The sequence below is a fragment of the Camellia sinensis genome, chromosome 5 (assembly GCF_055761805.1).
Source record: "Camellia sinensis isolate YWXY chromosome 5, ASM5576180v1, whole genome shotgun sequence".
NCBI classification, from domain to species: Eukaryota; Viridiplantae; Streptophyta; class Magnoliopsida; order Ericales; family Theaceae; genus Camellia; species Camellia sinensis.
Window position 1 is genome coordinate 171,836,743 of NC_138965.1, and position 15,177 is coordinate 171,851,919.

General features: G+C 35.8%; 1 protein-coding gene across 1 annotated transcript; it reads left to right on the forward strand.

Moving 5' to 3' along the window:
• Positions 1 to 10,767: 10,767 nt before the first annotated feature.
• Positions 10,768 to 13,783, forward strand: LOC145791868 (auxin-responsive protein IAA13-like). The gene is made up of 6 exons (XM_082872325.1): positions 10,768 to 10,773; positions 11,017 to 11,101; positions 11,711 to 11,875; positions 12,235 to 12,352; positions 13,176 to 13,237; positions 13,330 to 13,783. The coding sequence occupies exons 1-6, from the start codon at positions 10,768 to 10,770 to the stop codon at positions 13,377 to 13,379; spliced, it is 486 nt and encodes a 161-aa protein (XP_082728451.1). The 3' UTR covers positions 13,380 to 13,783.
• Positions 13,784 to 15,177: the final 1,394 nt, after the last annotated feature.

Sequence of the window (15,177 nt, forward strand, 5' to 3'; positions counted from 1 at the left end):
CATGCAAAGGTGGCTAACATGATATATAAAAATAAGCTTAAAAGGGGAACATGCTCACCCTTGAAGCACAGCAACAAGGCAGGTCTTCCTCTGAGCCAAAACCAGCCTTTTGAGTTCCAAACAACCCTTCAAAAAACCTCAGCTCCAAGGTAATAGTGTTTGACTAGGTGTTCCTTTGCAAAATTGTGAAGAAAACACACTTTAAGGCACTATTGAGCACAATAGAGAGAGAGAGTGTGAGAATTCTAGAGAGAGAGAGAGAGATTTTGTCTCTAAATTTTCTGAACCTTAGGATAGGGAGAGGGGCCTCCCCTCATATAAGCAATGCAAGCAAAAGTTTGCTTGACAAGCTTAAACTTGCCTCCATCCTTCCATACATGTATATGGAGGATGGCTCAGTGAGCCACAACTGGCTCAAAAGATCTGAAATAATATCTGTTGAAACATGGTGGCCGGCCGGCCGGCCATCAGTGGTGGCCGATAGTGCCTCATTGATGGCTGGCAGGCCTCATCAATGGCCGGCAGGGCTAAATTGATGGCCGGTAATGCCAAAAAAAGGCCAGCAATGCACCACAAAAATCATGCTGAAAGGACCAACACATGGTCCAAAAAAATGGAGCAAAAAGGACACGTGGTTTGAAAAGCTCAAACCTATGACATTCCACCGCAAAATTCGAGTACTTGACGAGCAATCAAACTTGTCATTGAATGTACCTGCAAGCATATCCAAGTCTTGAAGACGGTCAAAAATGGGGTGTCTACACTATGCCCAAACCTGACAGAAAAGTTATGTCGATAAGAGAAAACGACCTTTGTCTTTCGAAGTGGGTGACCATGTTTTCCTCAAGATCTCACCTAGGTGGGGTTTGATGAGGTTCCGTAAGAGTGGTAAGTTGTCTCCGAGGTTCATTGGGCCTTTCGAGATATTGGAGAGGATTGGGGAAGTGGCGTATCGGTTGGCTTTACTGCCACAACTTTCAGGGGTTCACAATGTGTTCCATGTGTCTATGCTTAGGAAGTATGAACCCGAGCCTTCTCACGTGCTTGATTGGGTTGATTTGGAGGTAGATGAGAATGCCTCTTATGAAGAATGACCGGTTCAAATACTAGATACCCGAGAGCAAGTATTACGGGGTAAAACGATACCGTTAGTGAAGGTGTTGTGGAGACACCATGGGGTTGAAGAAACGACATGGGAGCGGGAAGCGAAAGTTCACTCCAAGTATCCGAATTTATTTGAACATGCCTAAGTGTTTTTCATTAGTATTATTTCCTAGTGTTGTAGAGAAATGTATTGAAATTGTTAAGTACGCATTACAATGTACATTGTTGTTTCAAGCATGAAGTTGTTGTGAGTTGTTACTAAATTTATTAAAAGCTCCATGCATGTGTTTATCTTGAATGGTCAATGTTAGTGTAATAATCATGACGAGAATGGTAAATATGGGTTGAGAATTCATTTCATGGTTTGGAATTGAAATGGCATAGTTGTGATTGCTAGAAACTTTTCTTTTGAGTAGTTTATTCAAATTTCGGGGGCGAAATTTCCTATGGTGGGGAGGTTGTAATGACCGGGTGTCCTATTCATTCTTTTTCCCTTGTTTAACCTTGGAATTGTCTCGTTGGGGCGTCGGTTTAACTTAGGACCTGTAAATCGTTGGGTTTATTGTGTTTGGGAGTTTTCCACAAGGTTTTGTTCGTGTTTATTCCGGTGCAGAATATCTCTTGTTTCGGAGGGTGTACGATCGAGTCCGGAGTGTTGGGAGTCTAACCGGAAAAAAAAAAATTGGGCTAGTGGATCAGGGCCACACATGAGGGCCTTGGGCCGCACGTACAGGGGATGAGGCCGCACGTGCAAGGAAGTGAGAGCTTAGAAGATTGCACACTGCATTATATGCAGGTGCGGAGGGGAAGGTGCGGAAGGTGCCACTCATGCGGGAGGCACGCTCCGCATATGTAGACAGGCCTGAGTCCGTGAAGCTCTATTTTTCTTCTCTTTTTGGGCTGTGTGTAACACTTTTCTTATATCACTCTCTCACTAAAAATACACTACTCTCCCTTCTCTCTACATTCCATATACCAAAACTCTTCAAACTCTTGATCTCCTTAGATCCATTGTATCTTCAACCCAAGTTCCTTCATCAAAGTTGAAGAGCTCCTCAAAGGCTACATTGTGTACGATGGAGACTGGATTTTTGCACCATCGATTTCTAGGGTTTCATCTCTCTTTCTCCTTCAAACTTGAGGTAGGGAATTACTTAGAGTTATATATATGTTTTTGCAAGTTTTTGGTTGATTTTGAGAGCTCTCCTTTGTTTATTTTGAAAATGGGTTGCTGGCTCAAGAAATTGATGGTATTATAGAAGAAATCCATCTTTTGTTCTTTTTTAAAAAAAAAAAAAGATTTTCTTGAAATGTTGAACCACATGGGTTGAGATTGATGTATTTTGTGAGGTTTGTAAAGAGATGAGGAAATGTTGGGGGTTTTGTGAAAAACCAAGAAATTTGGGGTTTTGGAAAAATGTGGGGATTTATGGATTTTTCATGAATTAAATGAAAGAGTGAGTGAGAATTTTATATTGTTGTTGCAAAGATGATAACTTCTTGATGTATGGGGGTTTTGGAGACCATACTTGAAATTATTATTAAATGCATGTACACATGTAGTTATGAATTGGCACAATGTTGAGTTCCATGAATTATGGGAATTGTGATTTGGAAAGGTTGCTACGCGTTGTTAGACTTAATTAAACATGTGGCATTTTGTAAATTAGTGTTGAAGGGAGGAAAAATGGAAATTTTGGTTGACTTTGTGTTGTTGTTGAGATACTTAAAGATGAGAATTGTTATGAAGCATTGTTAATTATTGCATACATTATCTTTCAATTAATAATTATACATTTTGGATTGAGTTTGGAAAATTTACATTGAGAAAAGAATATTTTGAAATGGGAATGATCGAAATGTTTTGGGGTAAATACGTTGGTAAGTCCAGATAGGAGGTATAGATGAAATGGATTAAGTTGGCCTTAGTGTCCGGGATGAAAGACTGAAAACACACGTGAAAGAGGTACCACTTCTCTTCCGATTAGCAACCGATAAAGTGGGGTTTTGGGTAGTGCTAGTTAAGCCTACTTGCAGACACCAACCTAGGGATTACCTGAGTCGTATTTACTGCCCCATTGAATAAAATTGTAAATTTCAGAAATTGTTGAGATTTCAAGCAAAGCTAGAACATGGTGATTTTCTTAAAGGCATGTAAATGAAATCCTATTTTAATTGGCATTTCATGGCATTTGAATTTAATATTGGAAATCTTGCATAAATGTATACACTTTGTTAAGGATTCTCTACTGAGTTTTATGCTCACCCCTATGGGATTTTGGTGCAGGAAAAGATATGGTGATCCCGCCGAGTTGAGGGTGTGGACACATTTTGTGAAGAGTAAATGACTCTATTTTTATTATGATTTATTTTGCTAGCCAAGGGCTATAAATGTATAGGTTCGTGAAACCATTTTTGTGTAACTAGGCTTGAGCCTTGGAAATTGTAAGCCCATGAGGGCATTTTATTATTTTTGGATTTGATGTTCTACATACTATAGATTCATGTATTTTGTATCCTTGAATGTATAATTCGCATGTGGAACTTTTGTACAAACTTTATTGATTAATGATGTAAAGGTTGGAGATTTATCTTTATTCCTTAATGGATGTTGGTTGATGTACCTATTTTGTGTTAGGTTATTTGGAGGTGTTACAAGTGTTATCCGACCAAACACTGTGAGTAATGTTTTTATAAAGATATTTTTGTATATGAATTACTTGAAAATGATTATTTCATCCGATATTTTGTGAAACCTATGTTTTGTTATGAAACATTTGATACGATAAGTTTTGATTAAGAACTTAGGAACCGTTACTCTAAATTGTGTACGATACGATATGTTTCCAAAAATCAAATTGGATAAGAATGAATGAGATTCCCTTTGTGCTTATCGAATGTGACACCCATGAACACATTCTTGAATGTTCGGAAATTTCCGTTATGATTATATGTCGATCCATAGTGGTCGTTATGTCTAAGTCAATCAATTGAGATCGTTATGTATATGTCAATCTATTATGATCGTTATGCCTATGTCCTCGATCCATTGTGATCGTTTTGTTAATATTCTATTTAGTACTATTGGGTTATACCACGAAATGTAAGTAACTCTGAATGATTTGACGAACCTTATGAATTCTACTTATATATATATATATGATAAATGCTTCGTTTTGTCATGGATGTGTTGTTGTATGATCTTAGATTCATGAACTAACTGGCTGCACGTGCGGTGGCCTTGGCCGCTCATGCGGTGGTCCTGGCCGCTCTAACGACGTTAAAACATAATATAATTTGGTGCTAGGAAAGGCTGGCTGCTCGTACGGTGGCCCAGGCGGTACGATCATTTTAGGTACAAGTATCCGAACAATTCTTTGATCATGTTAAGAACACTGTTTGGATTTTATAAGTTATGAATCTCATTCATTTAACCTATTTACTTTGAGATTATTCACTAGGCTCTAGCTCACAGTTTATATATGTATGTAGGTGATCAAGCATAGGACAAGACTTAGCAACGTCAACCTGAACCCCATTTTGTCAAGACAGCTTTCGTGCCTCACTATGAGGTTCCAAACTGTCAAGTGTTCAGGCTTTTGGGTGGTTTCGAATTCACCCTTTTGCAATTATGATCTAATTTTATGAAGTCTTGGTTTAAAAATTTTTGTTTTGTTTAATTTTGTTATTGGGCTCAATTCGCAAGGTTATGTAAATGTTTTGTTCATATGTTTGAGATAGACCATGTGAATATCTATATATAGTATGTAAAGTTATTTTGTCCCATGTAAGTCCCATAGCTCATTGGACGACTTATTTTATTATTATTTGCTTCCACTAGCCCTATTACCGTTTACTGTTAAGAAGGCCTTTAGTAATCTCAGATTACTGGTCAGTTACTACACTAAACCTATAGGTCAGGTTTGGGTCGTGACATTTTTCTTCAACCAAAACAATTCTATTTATACCAAAAAATATATCCGTTGGGAAGGCACGCTCCTTCTCTAACTTTGGAGACGCTTCAAATTGCAGCTCGGATTTACGCAGAGAACATGCTAGGCAACCATTTGAAATTAATGACAAAAAGGTTGCTTTCGAGAAATCGTGAGAGTTGATTTTTCAAAACATTTCTAGTAAAAAGCACAGTGATTTAATACACAGTGATTTCTTTATTAAAATATTTATATGCATTGTGAAAATCTCTTTAAATAATATTTATAACAAATACATCATACAACATATATTTTAATAGATAATATTTTGTGTCGAAGAATATAAAATATTTATATTAAAAAATCACAATTTATCTGATAATATTTTAGACATTATCAAAATCAAACCATGTGATTAATAGATTGTTTTGTGATCTTGGCCTGTGATTTTTTATCACAATTAAAGGAGTCCAATTGTGATTTTTTTTTCACGTTAAATTGTTGTGTTGATTTGTTATTGATTATTTGATTGAGATTGCTATTCATTATTTAAAATTAAACCATAATCACAAATTAATATATCGGGATTTTTTTTAATTTTCATAAACCAAACGAGGCCTTAAAATATTATTTCATTTAATAAAAAAAAATGAAGCTAATTTACAATGAAAATTGAGTATAAGAGTAATGACGTTTTTAACCAGCTTGTTTGATTTAGATTTTTAAGATTCATTTTTTAAAAAATAAAAATTGAGCAGGTGCCGTGAACTAACTGATTGTTGGTATGTCAAACTCAAAGTTAATGTCATTTAGGTCTCGTTTGGGAATATGTTATTTTAGTGATTTTTTGACTTTTTGACTAAAATATTAAATAAAATAAAAAAAAAAACTAGTATATTTGGAATGACTTTTTAGTTTTTTACGAAAAGATGTGCAAAAACTAAAGAGAAAAAGAAAACTTTGACTTTTTGGTATAGATTATTAACTTTTTTTATTTTTTTAGTGACTTTTTGACTTTAAGCTAAAAAGCTAAAAAGCCTCAATCATTATTTATCATTGTTAACCTATGATGACTCACTGTTTGACTAATCATATGTATGTTTTAGTATTACAAGCAAACACAGTTGGAAGCCATGGCTAGCAAAAAAGCTGCAGCAGAATTTCAATTGGAGAAGGAGATGAAGTGTCTTCAAGAAGCTCAGGTATGTCCCTATCGATGCTTAGTCAAACCTGCCCTACCATGTGGGGAGAGTGATACCATTCATTGTAAGATGGTGGGATAGAATCTTACACGATCTAAAATGTCTTATGCATATAATTTTATTGCTTAATTGTGCAGGTAGAAGCAGAAATGAGCAGAGTTTCTCGTCGAGCATCATCATCTTGGGAAGAAGACATTGACATGAAAACACTTAAGTATGTTTCTCTCTTCTCTTATTGAATAGAACTTGTCAATGTACTTCATGTTTTCTACATATTCTTAAACATGTTGAAATATGATCTATTCCTTCATTTTTAATTACATTTTACCTTGTCATTGTTTGAGTTTTATATTTTGTATTATTTTTTAGTTTCTAAACAAGTTTTTCATTCACAACTAGTGGTGTGGCCATGGGCTTACAACCACTCATGCCAAATTTTATTAAAATATTTTCAACATATTTCTTTTGAGAAATAAATACTCCATCTTCAACTTGATAGATTTCAATTCCAAGAAAATGATTTAACAAACCCACGTCACTCATTTCATATCTTCTCATCATGTCATTTCTAAATTCTTCAATCATTATCTCATCATTACCGGAAAATAACAAATCATCAACATACAAGGCAACAATAAGAGTTGACATACCTTGATTTTTCACATATAAGGTTGGCTCACTCTTGCTCTTCTTGAAACCCTTGTTGGTGAAATAGAAATCAATTTGACGATACCATGCTCTTGGAGCTTGCTTTAGCCCATGCAATGCTTTCTTCATGTTATACACCTTGACTTCATCTCTTTTCATTAAAAACCCTTCGGGTTGTTCAATATACACTTCCTCTTTCAATTCTTCATTTAAAAACGCAAATTTAACATCAAGTTGATACAATGACCAACCTTTTTGGGCTGCTAAAGCAATGAGAGCTCGAATGGTGTCAAGTCGTGCAACCGGTGCAAATGTTTCTTGAAAATCGATTCCAGACTGTTGTGTGTACCCTTTTGCGACTGGCCTTGCCTTGTTTCTTTGGAATGAACCATCCGAATTCAACTTTACTTTATAAATCCATTTCACCCCAATGATTTCCTTGCCTTGTGGTCTTTCAACCAATTCCCATGTGTTGTTCTTCTCAATGATTTCAATTTCTTCTTCCATTGCTTTCTTCCAAGCTTCCTCTTTAATTGCTTCTTCAAAACTTCTATGTTTCGCTACACAAAAATTGAATCTAGCATACACATCACTCAAACTCCTCAATTTTTTTGGAGTTGAGCTAGGTGAGGATGAATTAAAATTTGAGCTTGAACTTGGAGAAGAGCTGGAAGATGATGATAAACTTGCCCTTGGTGAGGATTGATGTGAATCTTCATTATTTTCATCTTCATATGTTGAATTTTCTTGCTCCTCATTAACTAGGACATATTGCTTCTCAATTTTACCTTCTTCCCAATTCCACGAAGCATTCTCAACAAATAACACATCCCGGCTGATTATTATCTGATTTTTCTTTAAGCTATACAATTGATAACCCTTAGGATTTGCTGCTATATCCCACAAAGATACATTTCTCACTTGTTTCATCTAATTTGCTTCTTTTTTCCTTTGGAACTTGAGCATAGCAAACACATCCAAATACTTTGAGATGTTTTACTGGTGGCTTTCTCCCACTCCAAGCTTCTATGGGAGTTTCGTTCCAAATGGCTTTGGTAGGACACCTATTTATCAAGTACACTGTTGTGTAAACAGCTTCAACCCAAAAACTCTTTGATATCCCTTTTCATGCATCATAGATTTGGCAATTTCCATCACCATTTGATTCTTTTTTTCAAATACTCCATTTTGTTGTGGAATATAACCTACTGTTAGTTGCCTTTCTACACCTTCATTTTCACAAAATTTATCAAACTCTTTAGAGTTGTATTCTTTGCCATTATTACTTCTCAAAGTCTTTATGTAGTGCCCACTTTGCTTTTCCACTATGCTCTTGAACCTCTTGAAAATAGTGAACACTTCAGATCTTTCCCTCATGAAATACACCCATGTCATCCTTGCATAGTCATCAATAAAGAGAATAAAGTACTTGTTTTGGGCATGGGAGGGAGTTCTCATAGGCCCGCAAACATCTGTCTGAACTAACTCTAACATTTCTTTGGCTCTTCAAGCAACTCCTTAGGAAAAGGTTACCGATGATGCTTCCCAAGTGCACACCCCTCACAAACATCATGTATTTCCTCAATACTTGGAAGTCCTTGGACCATATTCTTTTGGTGAAGCACTTTGAGACTATGAAAATTCAAATGCCCAAGTCTTCTATGCCACAACCATGACTCATTATTCATATGAGCTTTCAAAGCAACATTTCTAGCATAGTTGAATGTGAGCGGGAAGCTTCGATTTTTCTCCATTTGAATTTTTGCCACCACTTGCTTTGTATTTCTGTCATGAATGATGCAGCTTCAAAATGGACTACATATCCATGTTCCACAAGTTGTCCAACACTTAGCAAATTTTGCTCCAAGTCTGGAACAAGCAGCATATCATGAATAAACTTACTCCCCTTCTTTGTTTCAACTCTTATGGTTCCTTTTTTTTTTTTTGTATTTACTAACACTCCATTTCCCATTTTAACTTGAGAGCAAATTGAAGTGTCCGTGTCCAAGAAAATAGACTTATCACCCGTCATATGATTGTTACACCTACTATCAAGGTACTAAACATCATTTTTGTGTTCTGAGGCTGCTTGACATGCATAAAATAAGTTTCCTTCTCCATCTTTCTCCTCTAAAAAATTAGTGCCTTGTTTGGTTTGTTTCTCAAAAAAATTTTTGGAAAAAATTCTCTACAAACAAATTTTCAAAAGTAATCAAACCAAACAAATTTTTTCAAAAAAAAATCTCAAAATTTTGTTTGGTTACCTACTTTCCAAAATCACTCTCTCTCTCTCATACACATCAAATCAATCACTTTTTTTAAAACTTTCTCTCCAAAATAATTTTCCAAAACCATTTCTGAAAAAAGGCAAACCAAACAAGTTTTCGTACTTTTTATCTCAAAAACTACTCTACAAACACAGACCAAACACACCCTAGCTTGTTGATTGCTCTTAACTTTGCAATCCTTTTGGAGGTGGCCAAAATTCTTGCATTTATAACATTGTGGTTTCCCTTGGAACCAACAATCCTTCTCTAGATGATTTCCTCTTTCACAAATTCTGCACATTCTTGTATTTTCTTCCACACTTGAACTTCTATGAATGTCTCTTCTACCTCTTCCCCTTGATGAATTTCTTCCTCTACCTCTTCCTCTTCCTTGTCTACCACCTCTTGATGATTCCCCTCTTGTTTGTTCATTACTTGATGATTTTCCATGGCTTTTAGAATTCAAATTAACTTTTGATTGGAATGCACTCTCCAAACGCTTCTCTGATTGTTTTAACAACCTTTGTTCATGAGCTTTCAAAGAACCCATCAATTCTTGGACACTCATTTCAGAGATATCCTTTGTTTCTTCAATTATTCCCACCATTATGTTATATTTTTCTGGTAAGCTAACCAGAATTTTCTCGACAATTCTCTTTTGTTCAACTCTTTCACCATATGATTTCATTTGATTGACAATCTCCATCAGTTTAGAAAAATAATCAGTTAAAGTTTTAGATTTTTTCATCTTCAAATATTCTAACTCCCTTCTAAGTGTTTGGAGTTTGATGATTCTTGCCTTCTTGTCTCCTTGAAATTCTTGTTGTAAAATGTCTCATGCTTCCTTTGATTTCTTAGCTTCAATGATTCTTGGAAACAACTCATCAGAGAGTGCTTGTTGGATGAAGAAGAGTGCTTTAGCATCCTTTTTTCTGGTTTCCTCTAGTTGCTGCTCTTGTACTGAAGTTAATGTAGTTGTTGAATCGGGTTCATCATACCCATTTTGTACCAAGTTCCATAAACGTTGGGACTGAAATAAGGTTTTCATCCTCACACACCAATAATCATAATTTTCTCCAGCAAAAATGAGCATAGATGGTTGTCAGATACCTATACTTTGGTTGCTTGTGTTAGCCATAGAGATTTTTCTGCAAAACCCACTTTTCTTCAAAACCCACTTTTCTTCTTCACACACCTTATATTTTCAGCCCTCTTTTTCAAATCTATGCTTCCACTTCGAACTAGGCTTTGATATCACTTTATGTTGGGTGTTTTGGAAGCAATTGTGTGTTTAAACTACAAAGAAATCAATCTAAAAACACACAAAACCAGATCTGATTTTTCCTGCAAAAAATAGGGAAGAAGAGGAGCAAAACAGGGGAGAAGAGGGGTCATTTTTAACAGCCTCTTCAGCAAAATTTTCTATTAACTTTTTAGCTTCCCTTACAAGTTTAATATATGAAATTATATCAACCCAAGTACCAATAAAACATCTGGACAAATTTCCTCCACATACATTAACTCTAATTAACAAAACTCAACCCAAAACATAACTAGAATTAAATAAGCATAAGTGATTGTTTGGATACAAAATTAAACAAGCACATTATATTAATGCAGGTCAGCACTGCTTTTTTCTTTCGTTACAGTTTTGCCACCTATGTTTCTTGGGAGCTGTTAAGATGTGCATCTCAATAAGATGTGCACATCATATACACATTTATTTTAAGCCATTAGATTTTTACAAATGAATCTCAGCCACTGAATAATTTGATTAGGAATATTGACAACCCCTTCAACCGGTTACCTTTTTTTTTCAAATTTTTTCAGTTTTTTTCCCAAACCCCTCTGTTTTTGAGACAGGACGCAGACCCTCCTCTTCCCCCTCGAAGACCATCCCTCGAAGGCCATCCCTGCGAAGATGACCCACCCTCGACTTCGCCTGAAGGTATGTCTCTCTCTCTCTCTCTCTCTGCAACTTTTTTCTGTCCCCCTTTCTCCATGTCCATTCTATGAAACCCTAGACCGTAATCCCTTTCTTTGAAACTGTGAGTTCACGTTTGTGAACTCACTGGGTTTGTTTATAAAAATAGGAAAATATTAGGTTTAGGTTTTTTATGTTTGTTTGCTTTGATAGTTGTTTTGATTCCCTTCTTCGAAATCCCTTTTTGTTAACCCCCATTTCCTGTATCGATTCTTGCTTCCCATTCTTCAAAGTGCCCCTTTCACGTTTGTATATATAGTAGAAGGATTGCGCAACTCATATCGTGAGAAGGATTAGCTATGGTTTTTGCTGCAAAGAGAGAACTTGAAGAACATAGACAACATGACCACAATATCAAGAGAGATTGAACACAAAATACTTAAAACCTTTGAGCCAAGAAAGGTGAAGTGTTGTAAGAGTTATCCAATTTTGGGTATTTATAAGATTTATGAGAATGTTGTATTGGTTCAAGGAATCTTCATAGTCAGATTACTTGGTATGACAACTATGACTTTGTAAGAGAAAATGCGGCACAATTGACAACTATTGACATTTTTATTTTTGTTTTTATAGATGGTGTTTTGGATAACTATCAACTTTTGAGCATTGTGAAAGTGAATGTGGATGGATTGCCAATTGGAAGAAAAGTGGATTTGAATGCTCATGCTTGCTATGAGACTTTAGCTCAAGCCCTAGAGGAGATGTTCTTCGGAACAACCACAACCATTGGTTCTGTTGGTAAGTTTTCTTCAACAGTAAAGGCTTGCTGTTAGCATCCTTGTGGCACGTGTTCAAGTCACAGAAAACAGCCTCTCTAGAAAATGGGGATAAGGCTGTGTACATCTTGTTATTCCTAGACCCTGCTTTAGTTCGCTTGGTTTCAACTGGGATGATAGATGTTAACCAAAATGTGATTTAATTATGTGCAAGCCGGCTTGACCATTAATTTCATGCCCCGATTGATCAATTTCTTTGATTAGCCATGAGTAATGGTTGCTATGGGCATGTTGCATTGTGTACGTGTTTATTAAAGGACTGGTCATTTATATTTTATTGTTGTTATATGATACTTAATGTGTTTGTATAATTGTGATCAGGTGGAGAGAAGGAACAAGCAAAAAAACCCTCTAAACTTCTGGATGGATCGTCTGAGTTTGTGCTTACTTATGAAGATAAAGAGGGAGATTGGATGCTTGTGGGAGATGTTCCTTGGGGGTATGCATCTTAAGCTCAAAACTAGATAGTTATATAATCACAGGAAGGAGATAATGAAAAACTTCGTATTTTATATAAGAAAATTAACAGAAGTATTCTTGAGAAACTGTTGCCTGATAAGCAGGGGAGATAAAGAGGCAAGGTGTACCATGTGGCTGCACACCTTAAGTGTTTGACAGCGCATCTTAAGCTCAAAACTAGATAGTTATATAATCATAGGAAGGAGATAATGAAAAACTTCGTATTTTACATAAGAAAATTAACAGAAGTATCCTTGAGAAACTGTTGCCTGATAAGCAGGAGAGATAAAGAGGCAAAGTGTACCATGTGGCTGCACACCTTAAGTGTTTGACAACTGTCGAGAAGTGTCCTGTGAGTATCAATGTCTGACATGGACACAGCACCTTCGTAGAGGTGCTTGTGCTTCTTGGGTGAGAATATTTATGGAGCAATCATGTGAGTTCTTGACCCTGCAGCTGAAATAGACCTCCACTTGCTGCTGCTATGGCAGCAATTAACATACCACATAGTTACCGGACCTCCTAAGACTGTTTGGATCTTAGATTTGGGGAGGAATTTGTGGAGAGAAACATTTCCCTTCTTTTTCCTCTACAAATTCCTCTCTGTGACCAAGATCTAAACACATCACAAGTGTTTCAAACAACTTCCCATTACAAGATAACCCACAAAACAGTGGAGAAAAGAAACATCAAAAGATACAGATAATAATTTTTGAATCTCCACTTCCTAGTGCTGATGATTTATCTAGTTGATTCTGTTTTGTGCTTACACAACACTAAGCCTTCTGTTTGTAATTGTCTAGGATGTTTCTGAGCACGGTCAAGAGGCTTAGAATCATGAGGACCTCAGACGCTAATGGACTTGGTATGTTTATGCATATTTCAAAGTATATTCTTTGAGATTCCCTTTCTTTTGAGTTCATTCCCTTCTAAATTAAGTTGATCGTTTATTCACAGCTCCACAATTCCAAGAGAGGAATGAGGGACAGAGAAGCAAGCCTAACTAGCATTACTGCAACCCCCTTTCGATCTATTAAGCTCCTGTAAGGTGAAGAAACAGCACAGTTTGAAAAAGAAAATCAAAGGAAAGTAGACAAGTTGAACAGTCCGAGCATTTTGCCAAGATTGCGTTTTTGTTGTTTTGTTTTTTCTTTTTTTCTCTTTTTTCTTTTTTCTGTTAACCTCTCTTGTAGGCCTTATTCAATCTAGATTTTTTAACTGCTCTTTCTAGTACCATATACAACCTCATACTTCACCGATGCCACTTTCTCATCTCATACTGTAAATATGGCATTGCTTCATATTTAGTGTCTTGAGTTTGTTGCCATCGAGTGGATTTTCTTTTTTTTATTTTTCTTTTCTTTATTTATTATTTAAAGTTTGGTATGGAATGGCTTGTGTTGTTTTGCAATTTAATTATATTCATTGTGTTTGTTGGTCACATGCTTTCCTTTGGTCAAGTGTATATCTTTTAAGGTTTCTATTCTATGGTGTTCTATCGTTTTGTGGTTGCCGCAATTTTTGAGTGATGCTACATATCCACTATATAGAAGGTAGTGTGGTCAACATTAATAGCACATCATTAATAAATACACATGAAATTCAGTTCTTTTGTCAAGTGATAAAAAAAAATTGGTATGCTATGTAATTGTGCTACTTTTTCTTAATTTTATGAATATTTCATAGTTCGATTATTCAGCAGCATTACATTATTAAAGAATGGGTTTAATAGCTTTGTTATTCACATCAAATTAGTTAAATTGTTTTTTAGTTAAACTAGTGATATTATTCATCAAAAATGGATGTCCATCAGTCTTGCTAGAATATCTTGCTAATTTATGATTGCTACAGTACTTTACTACAACAAGTGAGGTACTGTTCATCGCTACAACACGGAGATTAGTGTTACCGGATGTCCAGCCAGTCAAAATATTTTTTTTTTTTGGTATTTTTTAAGAATTGTTTGGTTGCTTACTCATCAATTTAATAATAATAAAAAAAGAATAACAAACGCAATAAGAAAATAATATTTTAATAAAATTAAGTTAGAATAGAGAGTAAAGAGGTAACTAGTTAAAATAGTAAAATATTTTTTTTAATTATAATTTGACTAAAATTGGAAGAGGCTGGTGTGTGGATGTTCTTACAATCCTACTCAACATGTATATAGTTGGAAGTGCCCAAGAACCATACAGTCTGTTCTCTGCGCTTCTTTTTTTTTTTTTTTTTTTTTTTGGCAAGGGGTTTGACTGGATGGTTGGTAAAGGAATGAAGGCCTATTGGCAATATGTAGTAGGGCTCCTTTTGGGCAAGAAATGACTCTGTTATTGCCATGGATCCTTTATACCTTAGCCCTTCTCAAATCTTCTCTATCACATAGATCAAGACTTGATCATGTGATAGAGAGTGAATTTCAATCAAGACTTGATCGTGTGATAGATATTGAATTTGAGACGGGGATGGAAGACGGGGACTGATATTGTTTTTCAACCAAAAAATTGGTAAGAAAAGCTTTGGTGCCTTTTGTTCTCAAAATGTTCCTTCATATTTCTGCACATTACTGCATTTAGAGGGCTGCTTTAACAGGGGAAGTATTGATGTGGGCATTTGGGAAGTTGTTATTCTAGTAGATTATTCTAGTAGATTATCAGTTTGGGGGCGAAAATTCAAAACAGCCCCTGAACCACCGTGTGACTCTCATGGGTAGCTTCTCCATGACAAATAGGACTTGTGACAACTAACGAAATGTAATTCGGATCCGTTGGTTGGGAGTTAGAGCCGAATATGCCCAAAACTGATAATTGA

What these genes read in the sequence shown, in the direction of transcription:
- LOC145791868 (XM_082872325.1), top strand. An exon ending in CACAACCATTGGTTCTGTTG is followed by an intron (nt 11,876 to 12,234) that starts GTAAGTTTTCTT and finishes AATTGTGATCAG; the next exon opens with GTGGAGAGAAGGAACAAGCA. An exon ending in GTGGGAGATGTTCCTTGGGG is followed by an intron (nt 12,353 to 13,175) that starts GTATGCATCTTA and finishes GTAATTGTCTAG; the next exon opens with GATGTTTCTGAGCACGGTCA.